General features: G+C 41.2%; 1 protein-coding gene across 4 annotated transcripts in view; it reads right to left on the bottom strand.

Moving 5' to 3' along the window:
- Positions 1-23,566, bottom strand: part of LOC122564476 (sodium-dependent neutral amino acid transporter B(0)AT3-like) — a 57,019-nt gene that overhangs the window by 4,781 nt on the left and 28,672 nt on the right. For all 4 annotated transcript variants that reach the window (XR_015752829.1, XR_006315924.2, XR_015752828.1 and 1 more), the window contains exons 5-11: positions 23,168-23,278; positions 20,567-20,679; positions 17,944-18,072; positions 15,425-15,581; positions 7,291-7,495; positions 5,187-5,346; positions 1,358-1,520 (exon numbers count right to left, since the gene is read on the bottom strand). Coding sequence is in view for 1 of the 4 variants with exons in the window: in XM_043719418.2 (XP_043575353.1) it covers positions 1,358-1,520; positions 5,187-5,346; positions 7,291-7,495; positions 15,425-15,581; positions 17,944-18,072; positions 20,567-20,679; positions 23,168-23,278 (1,038 nt within the window). In the remaining 3 variants the exon portion in view is untranslated. The remainder of the gene's footprint in view (positions 1-1,357; positions 1,521-5,186; positions 5,347-7,290; positions 7,496-15,424; positions 15,582-17,943; positions 18,073-20,566; positions 20,680-23,167; positions 23,279-23,566) is intronic.

Raw genomic sequence — 23,566 nt, 5'->3', positions numbered from 1 at the left:
CAGTCCCTCCCTCTCTCAGCCCTCGATCTTGGAACCTGCTTGTTGTTTGTAACAGGACAGTGACCCAACTGGCCACCTCCCAGGAGAACCCCTGACTCACACAGGACTGGGATCTACAATTGCCCCAATTTCTGAAAATTTTCAGACAATTCCCCCTCATTACTACTGCAGGCATTGACCTGTTTTTCAATTCAGTGGTTCACTTAATGTAACCTATGATCTCATTAAACTTGTTGAATCAGCAATCTGACGTTTCCCTACACAACTACTTGAAGTCTTAATCCATTTGTTGTCTTTCCCCTCTTTCTGTCCTTCCCCATGTCCTTAATGATGGCAGACCCTTCAATCACCTCTGAGGGACTGGCCAGAATTTGAGACCCTGACCCTCTCCCATTTGGATTACCACATTCAATTCTGGTCTCTCTGCTATGGGAAGGATGCTGTTAAACGTCAAGGGTTCAGAAAAGATTGACAAGGGTATTGGCAGGATTGGAGGGTTTGAGCTATAGGGATAGGATGATTCGGCTGAGGTTATTTTCTCTGGAGTGTCAGAGGCTGAGGGGGTGACCTTATAAAGGTTTATAAAATCATGATTTAGAGATGCGGTGTTGGACTGTGGTGTGCAAAGTTAAAAATCACACAACACCAGGTTATACTTCAACAGGTTTAATTGGAAGCACTAGCTTTCAGAACACTGCTCCTTCATCAGATGGTTGTGCATAGCTCGGGTGAACAGCAAAGGTCTTTTCCCCAGGGTCAGGGAGTCCAAAACTAGATGGTGTCGGTTTAAAGTGAGAGGGGAAAGTTTTAAAAGGGACCTAAGGAACAACTTTTTCATGCAGAGGGTGGTGCGTGAATGGAATGAACTGCCAGAGGAAGTGGTGGAGGCTGGCACAATTACAGCATTTAAAAGTCACCTGTATGGTATATCAATAGGAAGGGTTTAGAGAGATATGGGCCACGTGCTGGTAAATGGGACTAGATTAATTTAGGGTACCTGGTTGGCATGGACGGGTTGGACCAAAGGATCTGTTTCCATGCTGCACATCTCTATGACTGTAACTCTCCCCTTCATTAGCTGCTTTTAAATGCTGAGCTCTCCCTATAGCTCAACCTCCAACCCCGGCAACACCCTTGTAAATCTTTTCTGAACCCTTTTAACAACATCCTTCCGCTAGGAGGGAGACCAGAATTGAACATAGTATTCCAAACGTAGCCTCACCAACGTCCTGTACAGCCGCAACATGGCATCCTAACTCTTATACTCAATGCACTGATCAATAAAGACAAGAAGAAAGTTTTCTTGGAGATATTAAATAAAATACTCAGGCTGTATTTCAATATGCAAGGTACGTACGTAATTAGGATCCCAGGCCTCATACGACAGGTGAGATTGAACTTCAATTGCAACAAAGGCCACAAAGACTGAAAGCAACAGTAAAGGGCTGATAAATCTCCAGGTCACTTGAAAGTAAAAGTTCGGTCGTCGACCAGTCATAAACTCCAAATCATCACAGAATCTGAAAAGAGAGAGGGTTTAATTTTCCCGACATGTTTAGTACAATTTCAAATAAATGGCTTATTCTGTTCTCTCTTTGTACATTTGATAATCCAACGTAGCCAATTGAGTGAGATACAGTGTTTGTTTGCAATTACCTGCACGGTGAGGAGTAACCCACATTACCAACATTGGTTGATTTAGTTTCAGGAGAGAAAGGACACAACAATGTAAGCAATAGGAGGAGGAGTAGACCATCCGGCCTGTTGAACTTCTTCTGTCATTCAGTATCATCATGGCTGACTTCACCTCTAATTTCTTGCTTACTCCCAGTATTTTTTGATTCTCTGAGAGACCAAAACTCTGTCTGTCTCAACCTCTTCAATATACTCAATGGTGGAGAATTCCAAAGATGCACACTTTGAGTGAATTCATTTCTCTTCATCTCAGTTCTAAATGATTAACCCCTTCTCCAGGGACCATTCCATTTGTTTTCGATTCTCTCAACCAGCAGACACAATCACTCAGCATCTGATTAGTCAAACGCCTTCAGAATTTAGCGTGGCATGATGGCTCAGTGGTTAGCACTACTGCCTCCTAGTGTCAAGGACCTGGGTTTGATTCCATCCTTGGGTGACTGTCATTGTGGAGTTTACATGTTCTCCCCGTGGTTATGTAAGTTTCATTTTGCGCTTGGTTTCCTCCCAAGGATGTGCAGGTTAGGTGGATTGACTATGGCAAATTTTTTTAAGATTAGAATCCCTACAGTGTGGAAACAAGTCCACACCGACCCTCCAAAGAGTAACCCATCCAGACCCATTCCTTCTGCCTAATGCACCGAACACTATGGGCAATTTCCCATGGCCAATTCACCTGACCTGCACATCTTTGGACTATGGGAGCACACTGAAGCACCCAAAGGAGATCCACGCAGACACAGGGAGAATGTGCAAACTCCACAAAGAGATTTTCCCAAGGCTGGAATCGAACCTGGGTCCCTGGCGCTGTGAGGCAGCAGTGCTAACCACCGAGCCACCCTTGTAGTATCCAGCAATGTGCAGGCTAGGTGAGGTAGCCATTGGAAACACTGAGTTATGGGGATAGTCATCCTGCATGGGTCTGGTTGGGATGCTCTTCGGAGGGTCAATGCAGATTTGATGAGCCAAATGGCCTCTTTCTGCACTGTAGGTATTCTAGAGCCTTGTATGTCTCAATGCCACGGCTGGAAAATATGAGCTACGAGGAGGAGAGAGTGTTGTGATTCTTAGATGATTGGGCCAGCAGTTTAATCTGCAATAATCATCCTGGGAAACCATTATTTGTCACTTATTTTATGGGATGCATCCTTGTCTTCTGAGGGAGGTTATTGGCCAAAATTACAGAAAGCTGGAGGCAAGCCTCCAATCCTTTGTGGATACAAAATGCTGCCAAATAGTTTTAAAATTGCAACTGTTTGAGAAATGGAAGAAACTGGCCAATAATTTTAATGGAAGTGGTAAGGGAAGTTTTTAGAAATGAGAATCCGGCCTGTTGATGATCATGGACTTGTAAATGATAACCAGTGTGGATTTGTTGAGGAGAAATTGTGTCTGATGAACTAAATAGAGTTTTTTTTTGATTAGGAGATGTGGGCAGAGGAGCAGATATTGATTTCTAAAGGTATTTGGTAAAACAATCAAACATCAAGCTTGTTAGCAAAGCTGAAGTCAACGGGATAAAAGGAAAAATAGAAGAATGAGTTGACAAATTGGCAAAGAAATAGGAAACAGAGAGTTGTGGTGAATGGTTGTTTAACAGTCAGTGGAGGCATATACTCTGTCTCCCTGCGATTCAATACCAGGACCACTGCTGTTTCTGATATTGATCAATGAGTTGGACTTGGAAGTCGAGGACATGTTGTGATATTGGGAGATGGCATACAACTCGAAAGTGGAGTAAACACTGAGGAGAATGCTAATAAAACCCATTGGCTAATGGGATGGATGGATACATGGAAGATGAAACTCAGTGCAGAAAAGTGTTTAAGAGAGATAATGGAAACATTTTGGACTCCCTGCTTTGGAGAGATGTTCAACTTGAAAGATTTACAAGGATGTTGCCAGCATTGGAGAGTTTGAGCTATAAGGAGCAGCTGAATAGACTGGGGCTGTTTTCCCTATAGCATCGAAGGTTGAGGGGTGAACTTATAGAGATTTATAAAATCACGAGGATAGGGTGAATAGCCAGGGTCTTTTCCCAAGGCCTGGGAGTCCAAAACTAGAGAACGTACGTTTAAGGTGAGAGGGGAAAGATTTAAAAGGGATCTAAGGGGCAACTTTTTCATGCAGAAGGAATGCATGGAATGAGCTGCCAGAGGAAGTGGTAGAGGCTGGTACAATTACAATGTTTAAAAGGCGTCTGGATGAGTATATGCATACGAAGGGTTGAGAGGGATATGGGCCAAGTGCTGGCAAATGGGAACAGATTAATTTAGGATATCTGGTTGGCATGGACAAGTTGGACTGGTGGGTGTGTTTCTGTGCTGTACAGCTCTGTGATTATAAATGGTACAACGTGAAAGTGGTTGCTGGATTACAGAGAGCTCAGACTGTTTATACATAACCTATTGAGGACACCAGGAGAGTTTCATAAAGCAGTTAATAAAGCCAATGGTTTTTTGGCCCTTATAAGTCAAGGTAGAGAGTACAAAAGCCTGAAAATTAGGTTAAGCTCATATAAAACATCAGTTTAGCCCAGGCTGGAGCCCAATAGTGGGCACCAAACTTTAGGAAGGATGTCCTGGAGAAACTATGGATCCAGGTGTAAGGGATTGCTGTCATTGATAGACTGGAGAAGCTAGGGCTGTTATTTTCCTTAGAGCAGAAAAGGCCAAGGATTCATGTATTTAAATATACAAATGAGACCTTTGCATGCAGATTAGCAACAGGCAAAGGCCATTCCACCCCTTGAGTCTGCTCTGCTGGTCAATAAGATCATGACTTGATATGTCTGTGTTTTGAATTCCACATTCCCATCAACTCCCAATAATCTTTGTTTCCCTTGGCTAACAGAACTCTTTAAACCCTGCATTAAAAATATTTGATGACCCTGCCTCCTTGAGAGAGAGAGAAGATTCCAAATATCACAACCCTCTCAGAGAAGAGAAACACACTCCTCATCTCTGTCCTGAAAAGGTGAAACCTAATTTTAAAAGTCAAGATTAGCATAGTGCTGGAAAAGCACACAGGTCAGGTAGCATCCAAGGAGCAGGAAAATTGAGGTTTTGGGCATAAACCCTTCATCAGGAAACGTTCTTCATTAGGAAACTTCCTGATGAAAGGCTTATGCTCGTAACGTCGAGTCTCCTGCTCCTTGGATGCTGCCTGATCTGCTGTGCTTTTCCAGCACCATACTCTCAACTCTGATCTCTAGCATCTGCAGTTCTCACTTTCTCCTGCTTAGAAGGAGGGTATGTTACAGTGTGACATTCCTAACAACCTACTGTTGGATGAATCAAAGGCTTCAGAAGTTAACAAGGTTTAAGCAACTGATAGTTAAATGATATTATTGTGACATTTATTCCAGCGAGAGCTGTTTAAGGGGAATGGGATAAAATAGACATTTCCGATTTTAAAAAAATTAAAGATCACTGTTTGGAAACATTGTCTGAAATAAGTAGTAAATGGTGACAAGTAGGTTTGTTACTTACTTATGAAACCCATAAACATAAATCACCCCAATCAGCTCAAAGAAGGCAACGATCAGAAGAGGCAGAGCAGTTCCATAATTGTCAAAAATTGTCAGCCAGTAACTCCCAGATGCTGTTGTGAAAGTAAGTGCTACTGAAAAGCATATCAGGCATATTATGGCTAAAGAAGACATAAAAACAAGAGTTGATTAGAACATACATTGCCGAAACATTTTCTTAGTGATGTTCTTGAAGTAGCAGAACAACTAATTGTTTAAAAAATGTACAGGGTTAACCTGTGTGAGTGTTTCCTCCATGTTAAATGGATTGAGAAGCAGAAAGTCAACAATTCTAAAGTGCTTTCGAAATGAAGCAATTGCAAGGTTTTTCATGCATCAAGTAGTTAGGGTCTGGAATTGTGCTGGAGGCACATTCTGTTGAGGACATCGAATGTTAATTTTAAATGGAAACGGTGGCAGAGTTATGGGAAGAGTCAGTGCAGAGTTGATGGGCCGAATGGCCTCCTTCTTTACCCTCACAATTCTGTGAAACTTCAGTGAAAAAGCTCGAAAAATGACATAAATGGTTTCCATGGTTGAAGTTCATCCCTAAGGAGTCATTGTAGCTGAGTTATAACTTTTTAGGAATGTAGAGAACAGCTGGACACTTCCCCACCCTCCTCTGGGTAAGAGGAAGATTTGCACTGGTTGGATTGTGATAGAAATGCTGGTTAAAGTGAACAGTATTGTAATTTTGCTGATGAGAAAAATCTTCAGGAAGTTGAAGGTATTTTTCACCTCAACATAAAGGCCCAAGAGCGGCGTGAAACTAGGCCTCAGGCTTCAGTAACTGTTGGCCTGCCAGGCCTCTACAAGGAGTCCGTCCCTTTGAAGGCCATTAATGTCAAGTCCCTTCTCCTCATTAGCTGTGGCCTGACGGTTGGTCTTCAGCAGTGAGATGGAGTGGTGAAAAGGGAAAGGGGCAAGGGAGAGGGAGATCACAAGGCTGTATACTTCCTAAGCATTATTTCATGAATGAAAGTGCATCTGTGTCACACGTTTTGATGTGTAAGACCATGTTGGACCTGACCACATTCCCTTGAGCAGTCAGCTGTCAAGATGGATGTAATTTGTGAATCCTAATATGGAGTGGGTTTGAGATTGCTCTCACATATGAGGTAATTGGCAGCAATGGAAGAAGGCAAAGTTGACCATAAGTTTAAATAAGAACCCTCTATCAAAATAGATAATGCTCATGGTGAAAGTGAGAATATTTCAGCTCTGTCAGAAATAAGACCATTCAGCAACATGTAGGTTGACAGGAAGATACTGTAGGAGGAGATAGGTTCACATTCATACACAGATTGTGGCAGGTTTGCTAAATGCCCTGTGTGTCTTCGGCCTATATCTTCAACAGAGGTCAGGGAGAATTCCTGTGGACAGGTGGCCAGCATATGTTATTCCGATATTTAAGAAAGAGGTCAAATTACAGCCAAGGAACTACAATGGCATCAGTTCTCCCTCTTCCTCTGGGAAGATGTTTGAAGGGATTCTAAGGGATACCATGGGAACAAGAAGGGACCTTTGGAAATGCACAAAATGGATTGTGTAAAAGAAAATCACTTCTCATACAAAGAACTAGGTTTTATAATGCACAGGTCATTCCAAAGATTCATGAATACAGATGGAGATGTTGGAATTAAAGTTAAGAGAGTGTGAAAGTCATTCATGATGAACCAAAGGAGAGCATTCTGTCATGACACAGGCCTCTGGTTAGAATACTGGAGTACAGTGTCCAGCTGGGGTTCCTCACAATGTGGGTTAAATAGAGGCCGTGGAAAAGGTTCAGAAGAAAGACATTAGAATGAATCCAAACTTAAAAAATGTTGTGTGAAGTTGACCTGTACTGAGTTCCATGAAATATTGAAAGGGCCTGTAGATTATTCCAGTTTAACAGACAATAAAGAAACATGGCAGGGGATCTTAATGAACCCCTGGAACATCTCCCCACATGTTGGAAACGAGCAACACTACATGATTAGGGCAGAGATTGCATCATAATGTCGTTGAATGGTTTTACAGGCAACACTCCCCATGTAAATTGTGCAGTAAGAATAACCAATTACCTGAAATAATTTCTTTGGGAACACATTTTGGGAATATCTTTAGATCTAACAATGAAGTAAGAATGCCCACTACATTGCCAAGCATGGAAGACAGGCCCAGGTTGAATAGCATGACGAAAAACAGAACCGCCCATACCTGGGATACAGGCATTCGAACAATTGCTTCAGTAAAAACTATAAAGGCAAGGCCAGTACCAGACGTACTCTGTACAAGAAAAGGAAGAAAGATAATATCAAACTTTTTGTATCTTGCATGAACAAATCAACAAGAACAATGATTGACAACAAGCTTTGGTTGTTCCTTGCTCTAAGACAAACTATTTCCCAAGTGCAACACTCGTTTAATGTCCCAGACTTTGCATGGCCCCTGGTCAGGAGTTAGCTTCAGCTGCTGTGGGGAGTGGAGACATGGAAGGACAAGTTCAACATGGTGAGAATTTTTTAAACTGCAAGGTTTTGTTTGCTGAACAAAAATCTACCTTTCCCTGGCCTTTATTTATTACTAAAGCAATTAGGCCTGTCCACTAGGCCACAGGCACTAAAGAGACACCCAAGGATTTAGAGGGGCCTTGCCGCTGTTTTTGTTCAGATCCTAATCTATGTTGCTGCTTAGCAACAGCACAATTCAGTCATGTGATCCCATTAGGGGTCATGACCCACTGTTTGGGAACCCGCTGCACTAAGACATATAGCAGTTCAGCTTTGAAAGGGTTGCTGTCATCTACTTTGGCTTTAATAAAGCAAGAAAACAAAGTTTATCTTTGCATTTCTTCACAGCAGTCTGTGCATACGCCTGCACAGTATTCTTCAATATCCCTCTGATATCATGGAGCTATTGCTGCACACCTTATTTTAACTAAATTCTTATGATGTTTGCATTTCTGGAGAGAAGGAGCTCTGACACTTTATTGGGATTCAGCATTTTTTCACTATATGCCTTATCCAGAGGCCACCCTAGTTAATACATTTGGATCTATGCTATCAGAGCATAGGAGCAAAATTAGGCCATTCAGCCCATTAGGTCTACTCCACCATTCAATTATTTCTCAACCTCATTCTCTTGCCTTTTCCCCATAGTACTTGATCCTCTTACTAATCAAGAATCCATCTATCTCTATCTTCAATACACTCAATGACATCACCTTCACAGCTTTTAGTGGCAATAAATTCCACAGAATAACCACCCTTTGGCTGAAGAAATTCTTCCTCATTTCCGTTCTGAAGGGTTATCCCTTCATTTTGGGTCCTTGTCTCTCCTACTAATGGAGATATCTTCTCCAAGTCTTCTCCAGGCCTTTCAATATTTTGTAAGTTTTAATGAGATCCCCTCTCATCCTTCTAAACTCCGAGTATAGACCTTGAGTCCTCAACCACTCCTCATATGATAAGCCCTGTATTCCTGGGATCATTCTTGTGAACCTCCTCTGGATCCCCTCCAATGCCAACACATCCTTCCTTAGGTATGGGGCCTAAAATTGCTCACAATATTCCAAGTGTGGTCTGACCAGAGCCTTATACATCTTCAGCAGTACATCTCTGCTCTTGTATTCTTGCTCTCTCAAACTGAATACATATTGCATCTGCCTTCCTAATTGCTAGCTGAATCTGCATGTTAGCCTTGAGAGAATCCTGAAACCAGTCTCTGGTTGTGCCTAATATTTCTGAAGTCTTTCTCTTTTTAGGAAATAGTCTGCCAAAGTGCATAACCTCACACTTTCCCAAATTGTATTCTATCTGCAACCTCTTGCTCTCCTAGCCTGTCTACGTCCTTCCGCAACCTCCCCACTTCCTCAACACCACCTGTCGATCCATTTATCTTTGTGTTATCTGCAACCATAGCAACAATGCCCTCAGGTCATTCAGATCATTAATGTGTAACGTGAATAATTGTGGTCCCATCAGTGACGTGTGCAGAGCTCCCCAAGTCAATGGCTACCATCTGAAAAAGACCCCTTTTTCCCCACTCTCTTCATTCTGCCAGTTAGCCAATCTTCTGTCCATGCAAGTACCTTGCCCCTAATATCATGGCTTTCATTTTATTTAACAGTCTCCTGTCTGGCATCTTGTCAAAACCCTTTGAGAAATCCAATTAGATCCATCCACTGACTCTCCATTATCTAACGTACTCATTACCTCCTCAAAGAATTCTAACAGATTTGTCAGGCATGACCTCCCCTTGATGAAACCATGCTGACTCTGCTCTATTTTACCATGTACTTTAAGTACTGCATAATCTTATCCTTAATAAGATTATGCAGTAAGGTCAGGCTAACAGGCCTATAGTTTCCCAGCTTCTGCCCACTTCCCTTCTTAAACATTAGCCATTTTCCAGTCTTCTGGAACCCACCCTGACTTCAGTGATTCTTGAAAGATCACCACTTAATGCCTCCACAATCTGCTCAGCTAGCTCCTTCAGAACCCTGAGATATAGTCTATCCGGTCCAGGTGATTTATCCATCTTCAGAACTTTCAGCTTCCCTAGCACCTTCTCCTTAGTGATGGCTACCACATTCACCTCTGCCCTCTGATTGTTTTGAAGTTTTGGTATGTTACTGGTGCCTTCCACCATGAAGACTGTTGTGAAGTACCTATTCAGTTCCTCTGTCACTTCTTTGCTCCCCAGTACTATGCCTCCAGCCTTACTTTCACACAGTCCAATAAGAACTCTTGCTCTTCTCTTATCTCTCTCTTTTCATTTATGTAACTAATAAAACCTCTTGCTCTTTTCTTTTATATTACTAGCTAGCTTGCCTTCATATTTCATCTTCTCTCTTACTTATTGCTTTTTTAATTGTCCTCTGCTGGTTTATAAAGGCTTCCCAATCCTCTGACATCCTACTAAGCTTCACCACATTCTTTTTTATGCTTTCCTTGACTTTACTTGTCAGCTTATGGTTGCCTCATCCTCCCCTCACTGAGGAATGCTCTGGATCTGACCATAGCTGTAGGACCAGGTAAGGAAGAGACTTGAGCTGGGTCAAGGTGAAGGGTTGCAGATCTGATTGAATGAAGTGATATTGCATGGCATCCAATCCCTGATCCCAGAGATAGCTACATTTCCAATGGGCATAGTCCTCAATCCTAAAGTGAGAGGGAAGGGAATGAAATGGATGGGGTGTTTGATTTCAGGCATGATACTTGGTAATCCGGGCAAAAGCACTCCTGGTCCCCCAAGCCCACTCACAGGATGACTGGGGCACATCACCAGATTCCCTCTCATCAGGTTAGGGGCAGCATGGTGACTCAGTGGCTAGCACTGCTGCCTCACTGCGCTAGGGACCACGGTTCGATTCCAGCCTCAGATAACTGTCTGCTAAATTGCTCATAGTGTGCAGGGATATGCAGGGTAGGTGGGTTGGCCATGGGAAATGCAGGGTTACAGAGTTAGGGTAGGATGGTGAGGCTGTGTGGAATGCCTTTTGGAAGGCCGTAGTGGACTCAATAGCCTGCTTCCACACAGTAGGGATTGTATGATTCATCCTTTCCCCAAAATGCTCCATGCCTCTCTTCAGTTGCCAGATTTCCCAAGGCCTGGGAAACATGGCCACTCAACAGTAAAACTGATTTAATACGTGGTTCCCAGCGTTATCATAACACGTAAATATCTAACCTGCCTCCTGAGAGTGGATGGATTATCTTGAACATTCCTATGAAAGGTGGAATGGGTGTGTTGAAGGCAGGTTGAGGTTGAGTTTGAACCTTTCCTTGTTGCTACCCATCACTCAACTCCAACTCACACATTTTTACGGGTTAATACTAAAGCCCATAATGATACTGTGTGGAAATAACTTCCCATAACGCTCGCTTCTATTCACAGGTTAGCCATTCAGTAATATTCCTTCAAATTCTCTGCCCCCAAACTGCACCCAAACATTTACAACACTGATATAATTCCAATCTTCACCTCATCGTTAGGCCTTGTTTCTCACACTGTTTATTCTGCTCCTCCTCTTTGACCCTCTGCTAAACAGTATTAAAACCCAGCCCTACCTTTTTGTTGTCAGGGGGAATGAAAATGATGCAGTCAAGCAGCACTTTTCTAGATTTCAGAAGGTCTCAAACAATCTAAAGGCAAGGTACTTTTGAAGTGTAGGTGCTGTGGAAACATCACAGCCAGGTTGTACACAACAAAGTTCCACAAACACCTTGAGATAAATTTGAGGGTCAAGTGCCTGTGTCAAATCTAAACTGGGCTGGACGGTTTTGGCACAGAGATGAAAAGGATTTTGAGGAGCCTTTTGTTTATATGTAAACAGATGAGACTTCAGGCCAAAGCGGTCATGCTTTTGAAGTGACCTGTATAACGACCTGTCTAGCTGAGCTGAGCAGTTTTAGTTTAATCTTGAGCTGGGAATTCAACAGGGAATTGTGTGGAAACTCTCTCTTTCCGCCTTCCGCCCCAGTCATCCTGTGAGTGGGCTTGGGGGACCAGGAGTGCTTTTGCCTGTTCCATTTATACTGTTTTTTAAAGGGAGTTTGCTTATTGGGACTATTCGGAACAGCATAATTAAGTCTAGCTGGATAGGTTGAATTCTGTAGGGGTTATTTATTCTGTTCTTTGGGTTTCATTGTGTAATTTTGTGAATACATTTTTAGTCTGTCAACCTAGCTATCTTACTCCGGGAAATTTTCGCTGTACACCTACTGAAACAAATTGCAAAGTTAGGTCTAGGGCTGCCTGCTTAAGAATGTTTTGAGTGATCTGGGTAGGCTGAAGTTAGGAAACACCTCTTCTACAAGCATACACAAGGTGGGAACAGGGTTGAGTAGATGTTGAGGTTAAATGGTCTGTCTCTGATATAACAGCCCTGTTCTACACAAAAGTGTTAAGCTCTTATCTCTCACAGTCATCCCATTTATCATGGCCCTCTATACAGCCATGTCCCTCCATGTGCACTCACTCCATATGCGAGGAGCTCTTCAGCTCCATAATATCCTTGGGAAATCTTTAGGATGATTTCACAACAGTCAAAATAAATAATTCAAACATAAGCAATGCAAAAATCTCTTCAAAGGCTTTGATCCTATCATGGCTCAAACAAACACAACTATTTAAACACCCTTTCAAAAAGAAAATTGTCTACACCTCATTTGAAATACTGCCTCAATAGTGCATTGAATAGTCAGACTTGATGCAATGCTATAGAGTGGAATTTGAACCCATGACCTCCTTCTTTAGAGGTAGTTAGCTTCCACTGAGCGAAGGCTGGCACCTCATCATCTGTTTTGCTCACTGACATGGACAAGTTACATGTTAAGCACGAGGCAAACTCTAACCTCTCTCTCCCCAATGCTTTTCCTCCCATTCCCTACTTTCTCTATCTCATAGATTGCTACAATGACTCTCTAACTGTTGTTTTGAACACACATATTTTACAAAGGATGGCATTACGAGAGTATCTTGCTATGTGGGTCAGGACTGTTACTAATAATAGCCTAATGTTCCTTTTACTGAGGGAAAATAGGCAGGGTAAAAGTCCTAGAGATACAAAGCATATGATGTTGCAACCTAATGATTTCGTTATGATAATTTATATTGCTTGACCTTCTGGTTTATGACATTGACTGAACCTTTGACTTAGTTACAGTCTAATTTCAAGGCCCTAGCTATTCTGTTTTAAACAGACAAGAAAGACTAGCATTTAACATGCACTTTCCATGACTCCTGGACAGCCAATGTGTTTTTCAGCTGATGCAACACGAAGTGACTTATGGTTACTATTATAATGCATGAGACACAGCAGCCATGTTGTGCACAGCAAGCTCCCAAACCCAAAAAAGGGATAAAGACTAGATAATCTGATTTGTGAAGATGATTAAGAGATAAATATTAACAAGATAAATTTTGTACAAACTGTTCAAATACGTTCATCAGTTTGTTTGATATCATCAGAGAATCACACAATGGTACAACACAAAGGGAGGTTAATTGATTCTGAATTTACGTTTGTGAAGTGTTCAGGGTGAGGGTGGCTGTTGCTTGGGAGCACATTTTTAATATATTTTCTTGTATTCTAGCCCACTGATTTCACTCAAAGCTGAGCTCTGCATTGATGGTTCACAGCCATCGCACATCACCTGCGCTTCTAACCTAACAAAGACACACGAGTTGTTTACCAGTCTGAGTTGGAATTGGGATGAAATTCTTCTGTTTCACGTGAATTCCTTGCAACCAGCAAGATGTGAGCAAAGTTCCATCCTATGAGTCAGATTAAATGTTTGGTGAAGTAGTAGAGAAGACTAATGAGGGCAGAGCAATTGTTGTTATGTACATGGACTTCCAACTGATGTTTCATTAAATTATAGACTTTGTCTTTAATAGACTCATTAGCAAAATAGAAACCCATGGGGTTAAAAGGGGGGATTGCTGCATGAATATGAATTTGGCAAAGGAACATAAAGTAGCAAGTCATTGTGAAAGTTGCTTTATAGACCAGAGGTTGTGTGTTTCTCTACGTTGGGATAATTTTGCTATCTATTACTGATCTGAACTCTAGAGCATAATTTCAAACTTTTCATGAGGTACTAAACTCATTAACAATGAGAATGCTGGTAACAGATTTCAGGTGGATGTAGAAACACCAGTGAAATGGGGAGACACAAGGCAGATTAAATTTAGTTTTGAGAGTGTGGTGCTGGAAAAGCACAGCAGGTCAAGCAGCATCCGAGAAGCAGGAAAACAACGTTTCAGACTCTTCATCAGGAACTAGTGCAGAGAAACATGATTCATTTTGGTACCAAGATTAAAGAGAGGCCATGTGAAATAAATGGTCCAATCTTAAAGGGGTGCAAAAAGAGAGAAATGTGGGACTGCATTTCTTAGAAGGTGCCAAGATAAGGATGAAAAGTCTGTAAGAGAAGAAAGGCGAATGGAGTCTTGGCTTTATAAATAGAGGCAGGAAGTAAAAAATTAAGTACGTTAGGCTAAATATTGATAAAACACCATGTAATAATTGGTACAAGGTCAGCCAGGTGGCCCTCACAGAATATGAGTTCCCTGACTGGGGCTACTAATCTGGTCAAGCATATGGACATACATGGAATAGTGTAGGCTAGATGGACTTCAGATTGGTATGACAGGTCGACGCAACATCAAGGGCCAAAGGGCCTATACTGCGCTGTAATGTTCTATGTTCTATGGTCCAATCAGGGGGCCCTGACTAACAGATATAAACAGGAGTGTCAGACAATCCTGCACACTCTGAGGGCTGGTTTGGAGGAAGCTGGATCAGTGTCAAATGCTATGCAGGTGTAAATGAAGGGTGACTTGGTGATAGGATACTGGCTTCTGTGGAATGTCTTCACACTGGTTAGGCCCCTGCTTGAATATTTTTGACAGCAAACTTTAGAAAGCATGGCAAAGGTTTAGAGAGGCTGCAGGGGACATTTATTAAAGTGGTTCCAGGGAGCAAAGACCTCAATTACACAGAGAAAGCAGAGAAACAGGGACTGTTCTCCTTAGGGAAGAGAATGCTAATGGGAGATTCATCATAGGCATTCATAATCAGAAAGGATTTTGATAGGTGATCGGAGAAATTGTTTTCAATACCAGAAGGTAGGTAATCAGGTTTAAGATAATTGGCAACAGAACCAGAGATGACATGAGGAAAACTATTATTATAAAATAAGTTATTACAAATTTGAATGCACTGCCTGAAAATACATTGGAAGCTATATTAGCTATCAAAAAGGAATTAGATAAACACTTGAAGTGGAGACATTAGGGAAACAGCAGAGGATTTGGGCTCAGAGACAAAAACAGAAATTGTTAGAAAAGCTCAGCAGGTCTGGCAGCATCTGTGGAGAGAAATCAGAGTTAACATTTTGGGTCGAGTGATCCTCCCTCAGAAACCGAAACATTAACTCTGATTTCTCTCCACAGATGCTGCCAGACCTGCTGAGCTTTTCCAGCAATTTCTGTTTTTGTCTCTGATTTACAGCATCCACAGCTCTTTTTGTTTCTATAAAGGATTTGGGGCAGATTGGATTATTCTACTTCCTCCTGTGTTGTGAAAATCTGTGATGTGAACAGACAAGCGTTAATCCTCTCTAACTTCCGATTCCAGGGTTTCAGATTTTATAAAACAAACTTAACATAGGCAAAATGTTGCTAAGGAAAAATGAATACAATTACCTGATCAAGAAAGTCTTTCAGGACACAACTTTTCAGAGTAAGTGCCAAGATTCTGTCATGATGGGTAACATTTAGACCATTCATCCAACTAAAGTAATTATCTCGTGTAACATTTCCATCCTGAATTTCAAATTCATTTGAAATAAGCAGTATATTGCTGTGGACAGAAATCAATGTCAGGACACAAACATTCAATGATTTAGCAGCTGGAAGTCTAGCAAGACCCTTGTCCCCACCTTCCATCCCCCACCAACTCACTTAGTACAAATAATCGATGTAATAAAAAAGCAGGTAAACACATCGATCATTGTCTTGTTGATGAATGATATCTTTCTCTTAGAAATAGAACTGCTATCAAGATGCCTGACGTGGCCAAGATTTTGGAGATGAGGAATTTATGGATTTTTCATTGCAGAGATTGTAGCATCCATTTGACTAACCGGTTGCCTGTTTGCTCCCTCAATCTGGTATGTCCTTCAGCCTTCTCCACTCCATTGCCTCCAGGCTCAGAAAATATTTACAAAGATGTTGCCAGGGTTGGAGGATTTGAGCTATAGAGAGATGTTGAGTAAGCTGGGGCTATTTTCCCTGGAGCGTCGGAGACTGAGGGGTGACCTTATAGAGGTTTATAAAATCATGAGGGGTATGGATAGAGTAAATAGGCAAAGGGGTGGAAGAGTCCAGAACTAAAGTGCAGAACAAAGGTGAGAAGAGATAGATATAAAAGGGACCTAAGGAGCAACTTTTTCACACAGAGAGTGGTGTGTGTATGGAACGAGCTGCCAGAGGAAGTGGTGGAGGCTGGTACAATGACAACATTGAAAAGGCATCTGGAGGGGTATATGAATAGGAAGGGTTTAGAGGGATGTAGGCCAAGTGCTGGCAAATGGGACTAGATTAGATTGGGATATCTGATTGGCATGAATGAGTTAGACTGAAGGGTCTGTTTTCATGCTATACATTGCTATGACTTTATGACTATATCATTTCACAGTACCTCCATCAGCTCATACCTTGTGGACATGTGATTCATCCCTCAGCCCACCTCCCAGTCCATCTGGTCAGACAAAACATGTTACTCAACTCACTGAGCTCTGTCTCAGAGAGCCCATAATTTGGACACTGTCAAGTAAGTTTGCCAAGACTGGTGTTAATCACCTTCCCCTGAAAAATCTTTCCTGAATCCTTCAATCTTCTCCAACCTACCCTGCCTTTTAAAAATCCTATGTTGCTGTCACTTGACTCAATGCAAATCCCTTTCATTTATTTCTTTCTGAGTTCCCTAAGTTTGCTTTCCAGCATGCTCTTATAAAGTCATCATCTGTCAATGACACTTATAGCGACTGGATTTCAGCACTGTATCTTTTTCAGTTTTCTTTGGCTGCCTTGAACCTAGCATTGTCACTCCTTTGCAGTGGATAAACTTCCAGCCCTTTCAATCCAAATCTATAATGGTCATAAAATGCTAAGTAATGACATAGTGTCCTGCTTTAGTACCCTATCATCAGCCATATTCCAAAACTACACCCATGACACCATTTTGTCCATTGACTGAAGTTATAGTGAGCGATCTGAAAAAAGCTGCACAGAAATTCAACTGTTCGTAGTTTAAGAACCCAACAGGACATTAATTTAAGATCCTAAAGGCTACTATAGGTGTTAAGTCTGGAAATCCTGCTGTGACATCAAATGTTCTTCAGGGTTAAGGGTAGAAAAAAAAGTATTAGAGTCATAGAATCATCCAGATGTACAGTGTGGAAACAGATCTTTCAGTCAACTTGTCCATGACAACCAGATATCCTAACCTAATCTAGTCCCATTTGCCAGTTTTTGGCCCATGTCCCTCTCTAAATCCTTCCAATTCATATACCCATCCAGATGCCTTTTAAATGTTGACAGCCTCCAGCACTTCCTCTGGCAGCTCATTCCATACACGCACCACCCTCTGTGTGAAAAAGTTGCCCCTTAGGTCCTTTTTAAATTTTTCTGCTCTCACCCTAAACCTATGCCCTCTAGTTCTGGAAACCGCAGGAAAAAGACCTTGTCTGTTTATCTTATCCATGCGCCCCCCCCCCCCCATGATTTTATAAACCTCTATAATGTCACCCTTCAGCCTCCGACGTGCCAGGGAAACAGCCCCAGCCTCCCTCCATAGCACAAACCCTCAAACCTTGGCAACATCCTTGTAAATCTTTCCTGAACCATTTCAAGTTTCACAACATCCTTAATTAGGAACACAGAAAATTTACAGCACAGAAAGATGCCATTTGGCCCATTGTGCCTATACTTTCAGAGCTTCCAGTCCAAGAGTCCAATCCAATCCCACTTTCCAGTGTCAGCCCATTGCTATGTAGTCTATAGCATTTTAGGCACATACCCATTAGCATGAAAGTGAAATATAATAATTTTATATAATGTCTGATATGTAAGGTTCTGAAGTATTACATTTTTGATTAAACTGGCTTGCTTAATGTGAAAGTACACATTAACGTGAAAGTATGTTGTGGAATTTTACTTACGAATCTAAGCAATCCCAATAAGCGGTGGTTGCCTTAAACCCAAGAATGCAGAAGATGGGGACTGAAGCAAAAATCGATGTAATGCTGTTGATAACAGCTACTGTTACCGCATCCACCTCACAGTCATTTCTGAAAAGCAGAAGAGATTATTTTTTGAAACTATCCACCTAATCTTTTGTAACCCATTTTCTGTCCTTTTTTACCACGTGTATTCATTCACCAAAACAACTACCTGACAGACAGCATTCAAAGACATTCCTATTCAATTGACTGTCTGGTCTATACCATGAAATTGCTTTCTAACCAGGAAAGATAAAGCAGTCAATATTGTTTTTAATGCATTGTGGTCAATAGGCATTACTGGTGACACCACCATTTGTTGTCCTTCCTAAATTGCCTGTAAGAAGTGTTTGGTGAGCTGCCTTCTTGAACATCTGGAGTCAATGTGGTGCAGGAACACTCACAGTGCTGTCAGAAAGAGAGTTCCAGGGATTTCACCAAGGGAAATTGAAGGAACAATGTTGTGGTGCTAGGTCAAGGTGGTTCATGACTTGGAAGGACCCTTGAGATGACGGAGTGCCCAACTGCTTGCTGTCCTTATCCTTTTAAACAATAGAAGTCACAAGGTTAAGAGGTGCAGAGAAAGAAGTCTTGGCAAGTCACTGCAGTGCATCTTGTAGATGGTGTACACTGCAGCCACAATGTGCTGATGGTGGACATAATGTGGACAATGGATGTGTGATGGATTATAGCCTTCTAGAATCAATATCGAGTTCAATAACTTTAGGGCTTCAGCTTTCCCACATTCTTACCCTGACCTCCACACACCAGGCTTTGTTATCACATCATCTGCTATTAAATGCACCCATTGATAGCCACAAACAGTGTCCATTATCAGCTATTCACCCTCCTAGCCAGATCGCTGTCCATTCCTTTGTTTGTCCAACTGCTCTTCTCTCTCTTTGGGCTCTATCCCCACCTATCATTTACTCTTTACCCCAATCCCATCCCTATCCTCTGCAAATAAATCATTTTCCTAGCTACTATCAATTCTGAGAAAGGTTCACCTGACCCAAAACATTAACTCTGATTTCTTTCCACAGCTGCTGCCAGACTTGCTGAGTTTTGCAAGCAATTTCTACTTTTGATTCCACATTCCTGAATTGTGCCTCACAAATTCTAGAGAGAATAATTCAAACTATTAAGTAGTTTAGTCACTGTTATGTTTATTCATCTCATCAATTCAGTAGTCAAAGTCCATTCAATGGGATCTAGAGTTCTAGACTTGGTCCAGAGTATGAGTTGTCATAGTGATAGGTGCAAATCACAGTAATTGTTCAGTTTGGTTTCCATTTAAGATTATGATATACTCCTTATTGCCATTTGGAATGAATGTCCTGTTAAAATAATAACAGACTAAAAGTTGCTTTCTATTATGATCAGCTGATATCATTCATTCTATATTCTGTTTGAGAGATTTCTAGTATGTCAGGAAATGAAGGGAGTGGACAGCGAAGTAGAGTTGAGGGCAAAGATTGACCATAATCATGTTGAACGGTGGAGCAGGCTCAAAGGGCCATATAATCTTCTTCTATTGCCATTTGCTTCATTCTTAAGTATAGGCCAAGGTATTATTGAGTGCACCCAAGTGCTCAAACACCTATTGTAAGGTCATTTTCTAAAATTGGACTTTCTATCCCAAACTGCAGTGACTCAATGGTAGAACTCTCATCATTGAATCAGAAGGTGTTGGTTTCTTACTACACTCCAAAGATGTGAGCATGACATACAGGCTAGCGTGTCAATCTGACTTTGAACCAAATGACCATCTTCTCAATTAGTCAGAAAATGAAGAAGTTTTTCTAGTATCACAGTCAGTATTTAGCTCTCAAACTAAAAACATTAACATGAATTCCCCAGTTGTTTATTGTGTTTATGGGAACTTACTATGGGGAAATTGGTCACTTCACTTTTTATATTAAACAGTGGCTGCATTTCAATGTACAACTGATAGTGAAATGCACTGGTACGTCCTGAGGTTGTCACACTGAAATGCAACTTATTCATATTAATGTAAATCCAATTGCTCTTTAATTCGATTTGCTCAAGTCCATACAATTTGGTGTGATCTACAAGTTTAATTTCTATATGTCCTCTGCCAGATAAACATTATCAATAATGCAGAGCTTGCACCGGAGGCTGGAGGTGTGATGAAGGCACTTGTGATGGGATATATTGCACTGGGAAACTGCCTCATTTTAAAAAAGCCCATCTAAGATTCCTCATTTGTTTTGTCTTCAACACCATGATGCCTCCCTTTGATTTACAATCACTCAGGTGGCACTTTCTTGAAAGATTGTTGGAATCTTATACATTGTGAGATATTAATGTACGGGCATCTAACTCATTTATATGAACTTACTTGGTGTGCAATGCCTTTTTTCACAGACATGGAAATCTATAAAAGTGGCACGAACATGATAAGCTAATGTGACACAGTGTGATCTCCAAGTTAACTCGGAGAAAGTCTTTAATTCTTGTAATAGTTCTCCTTTCCTTGTGTGCAAGTTCCTTTACTTGAGGAGCTGATTACAGGAAATACCATTGTTACATTCATGCTTACTTTGGTGAGTTATAGCTGGAGAATGCAATAAGTCCTCCAAAACCCAAAGACAACGAGAAAAATATCTGGGTTGCTGCATCTAACCACACTCTTGGCTGGGTCAAAACCTTCAGCTGGAACAAAACAAAATAGAATGAGATACAAAAGGCACTTGCTAGAAATAATCATCGGTCATTAATATCAGTTGTTATCATTAATGGTAGCTCTTCTAATCCTCTGGGTCAGTGACATGCCCAGTAAATAAGGACACTCATCACAATCTCAAAACATAAAACATTAAAAGCATACATCTGGAGACCTTAGTCATGGTTTGTCAAGTTTCAGATGTCTGAATTGTAGGCAGTTTCTTACTGGGGTTTGTGACTGAAACGATAAAGTTTACCAGCACAAAGCAATGGATATATGAACACATGGTCTCACCTGGACTCCAAATAAATGTCTGATGAAGAGAGGTAGAGTAGTTTGGGCCTGTACTCATTGGAATTGGAAAGAATGTCAGGCAGCCTCATTTAAACATATGAAATTCTTAGGAGGACTTGACAGCGTAGATGTGGAAAGATTGTTTCCCTTGTGAGAGAGTCGAGGACCAGAGGGCAAAATCTCAGGATATGGTTTCATATATTCAAGACAGAATTGAGGAGGAATTTCTTCTCTCAGAGAGTATTGAATCTATTGAATTCTTTACCGCAGAGGGCTGTTGAGACTGGGTCATTAAGTGTATTCAAGGCTGAGATAGACAGATTTTTAATCAGTAAGGATTTCAGGGTTATGGGGTAAAGATAGGAAAGTAGAGCTGAGGATGATCAGATCAGCCAGGACCCCACTGAGGCAGACCAAACGGCCTACTTCCACTACCACATCTTATGACGTTATGGTCTATAGTTTTCACTTGAAGTGTCCATCATATGTGAGGACACCAACCTTGAGTATAGTGAAAATGTCTACAAAGGGCAGTTTGAATTGTATAGTTGCCTCCATATTTTACACACCAGACCAAATTATTGCTACCTGTTATACCGGATTTGCATGTAAAGGGTCTAAAGAGATACAACTGTTGTAAGGCTGACTCCTTCTCCCTCCCACTTAATGACATTTCATTGCTTATCAGGATCTTAGCTTCCTTTTGGATAAAGCTGTGCTTTAGTCCAATTGGACAGAGTTTAGAGAAATAAGCTAGTGAGTTGGTCTGCTTGTGTGTCTTGGAGAGACAGAGAGAAATACTTGTGACATCCTCAGTTGAGTAAGACATTAAACAGTGAGGATAGAAATGGTACTTTTTTGGTGTTGAGTATTTATAAAGTACATTGCTGGGATAAAAAAAGGCTGACTCTTTTAGCTGTTCATGATGTGATCTTTCCAAAATTGTCTTTTATAAATGGGGTTATTTTCTTTTTTATAATAAACTTATGTTCTTTTGTTAAAAATAGATTGGCAGCTTCATATGACTATATTCAGGGACTGATCACCTCGGGAACCAAACTACAAAAATAAAGCTTATGGTCTATCAAGCCAGGTTTTACTCTGAAGCTGATCTGTCCAGTACTAGCATTATCTGGGATCATAGTAATGCCTTTTGTTCATCTTGATGTTCTCTAACTTCACTATTTGGTAATGCTGATAATCTCCTTCAAAAATATTTCAAGTTGTTCCTTCCAGATTCTTCACCTAAAACATGTCAAACATATTTCTGCCTTAACTCTTCTTCCTATCCTCTCATTCTGTTCTCGTTTGGGTGTGTCTGGGAGTGGGACTGATCTGGGAGTGGGGCTGATCTGGGAGTGGGGCTGATCATGACTGCAGGAGGGCATTGTCTTTTCTTTAACATGCTAAATGCTAACTAAGAATGGGAGAAGTCAAGAGTGAACCAGTTCCCAGTAGTCATGGGATCATATACATCTTATTTACATATTCATGCTAGCTCTTTACACAATAACTATTAATACCATCCAATTATCACATTCTTTAGTTGTGTCATATTCACCTGACCTCTTTTTCATCTGATTGCCGTGTCGACTTCCTTATCCTTGCTCTCCACCCTGTTCCTTCTTCACTACTAGCCAGTCCTCTTGCCTTTGCCATTCACCATCTCCTATTCATACCCATCCTTTCTGCTTCTCCTCTTATCTATTACTAATAGTGTACAGTATCCCTGAGCAGAGCCACATCTTGCTTCTCTGCCAGTTCGAGAAACCTCTTTTTACTCCTAACCTCTCCCTTCTGTTTTGTCATTACCTTGCAATCCACAACCTCTGTCATGATACACAGACTTAGCAAGGATCTCCCATAGGGGATGGGCTTAGAAACAGCAGAAATGTAACTAGATCTTTGGACAGTCCTCCACTTTTGCTCTGTCAATGAACTCACACCTTACAAAAGAAAAGTTCACTATCTATTTAAAATGAGATGTAAATGTAATGTGAGTATAACAGATTGGCACTCTGACACAAAGGAACCTGGTTTCGTTGTTCATATGGGATGTTTTTCAATGCCATGTTATTCTGCATGCTTGGCTTTGCATCTGAATACATATAGAATGTAATTTATCACAGAGATGTCCTGAGGCAGCCCGGACACTCATTAAAAACAATTATATCTACTTACATCTGGAGTAATTAAGTAGGTCAAACCATGAATGGCCCCAGGCAATGTTAATCCTTGTACAAGGAGAATGACAAGTACAAGGTAAGGGAAAGTTGCAGTGAAGTAGATCGCCTGCAATAAGTAAGAAGTAAGTTTTGAATCATTGATAACATTTTCCCAATACTTGAGCTCGATTATTGATCTTTGAAGTTAATGCTGGAATCATGCCTGGCTGTGCCTCTCAAAACTGAACCTATTCACATTTTGGGAAGAGTGGGTGACCACTTAATCATGGCATCCAGTTGTGTAAGCCACTTTGGGCACATCTCTGGTTCCACAGTGCACAGTGGTTGCAGTATGTACCATCTATAAGATGTACTGCAGCAATTCACCAAGGCTCCTTTGACTGCACCTTCCAAA

Source organism: Chiloscyllium plagiosum, unplaced genomic scaffold (assembly GCF_037043375.1).
Source record: "Chiloscyllium plagiosum isolate Xiang-an unplaced genomic scaffold, Cpla_swu_hap1 HiC_scaffold_34, whole genome shotgun sequence".
Taxonomy (NCBI): domain Eukaryota; kingdom Metazoa; phylum Chordata; class Chondrichthyes; order Orectolobiformes; family Hemiscylliidae; genus Chiloscyllium; species Chiloscyllium plagiosum.
The sequence above is the reverse complement of the archived record's forward strand: the minus strand, read 5'-3'. Positions and strand labels throughout refer to the sequence as shown.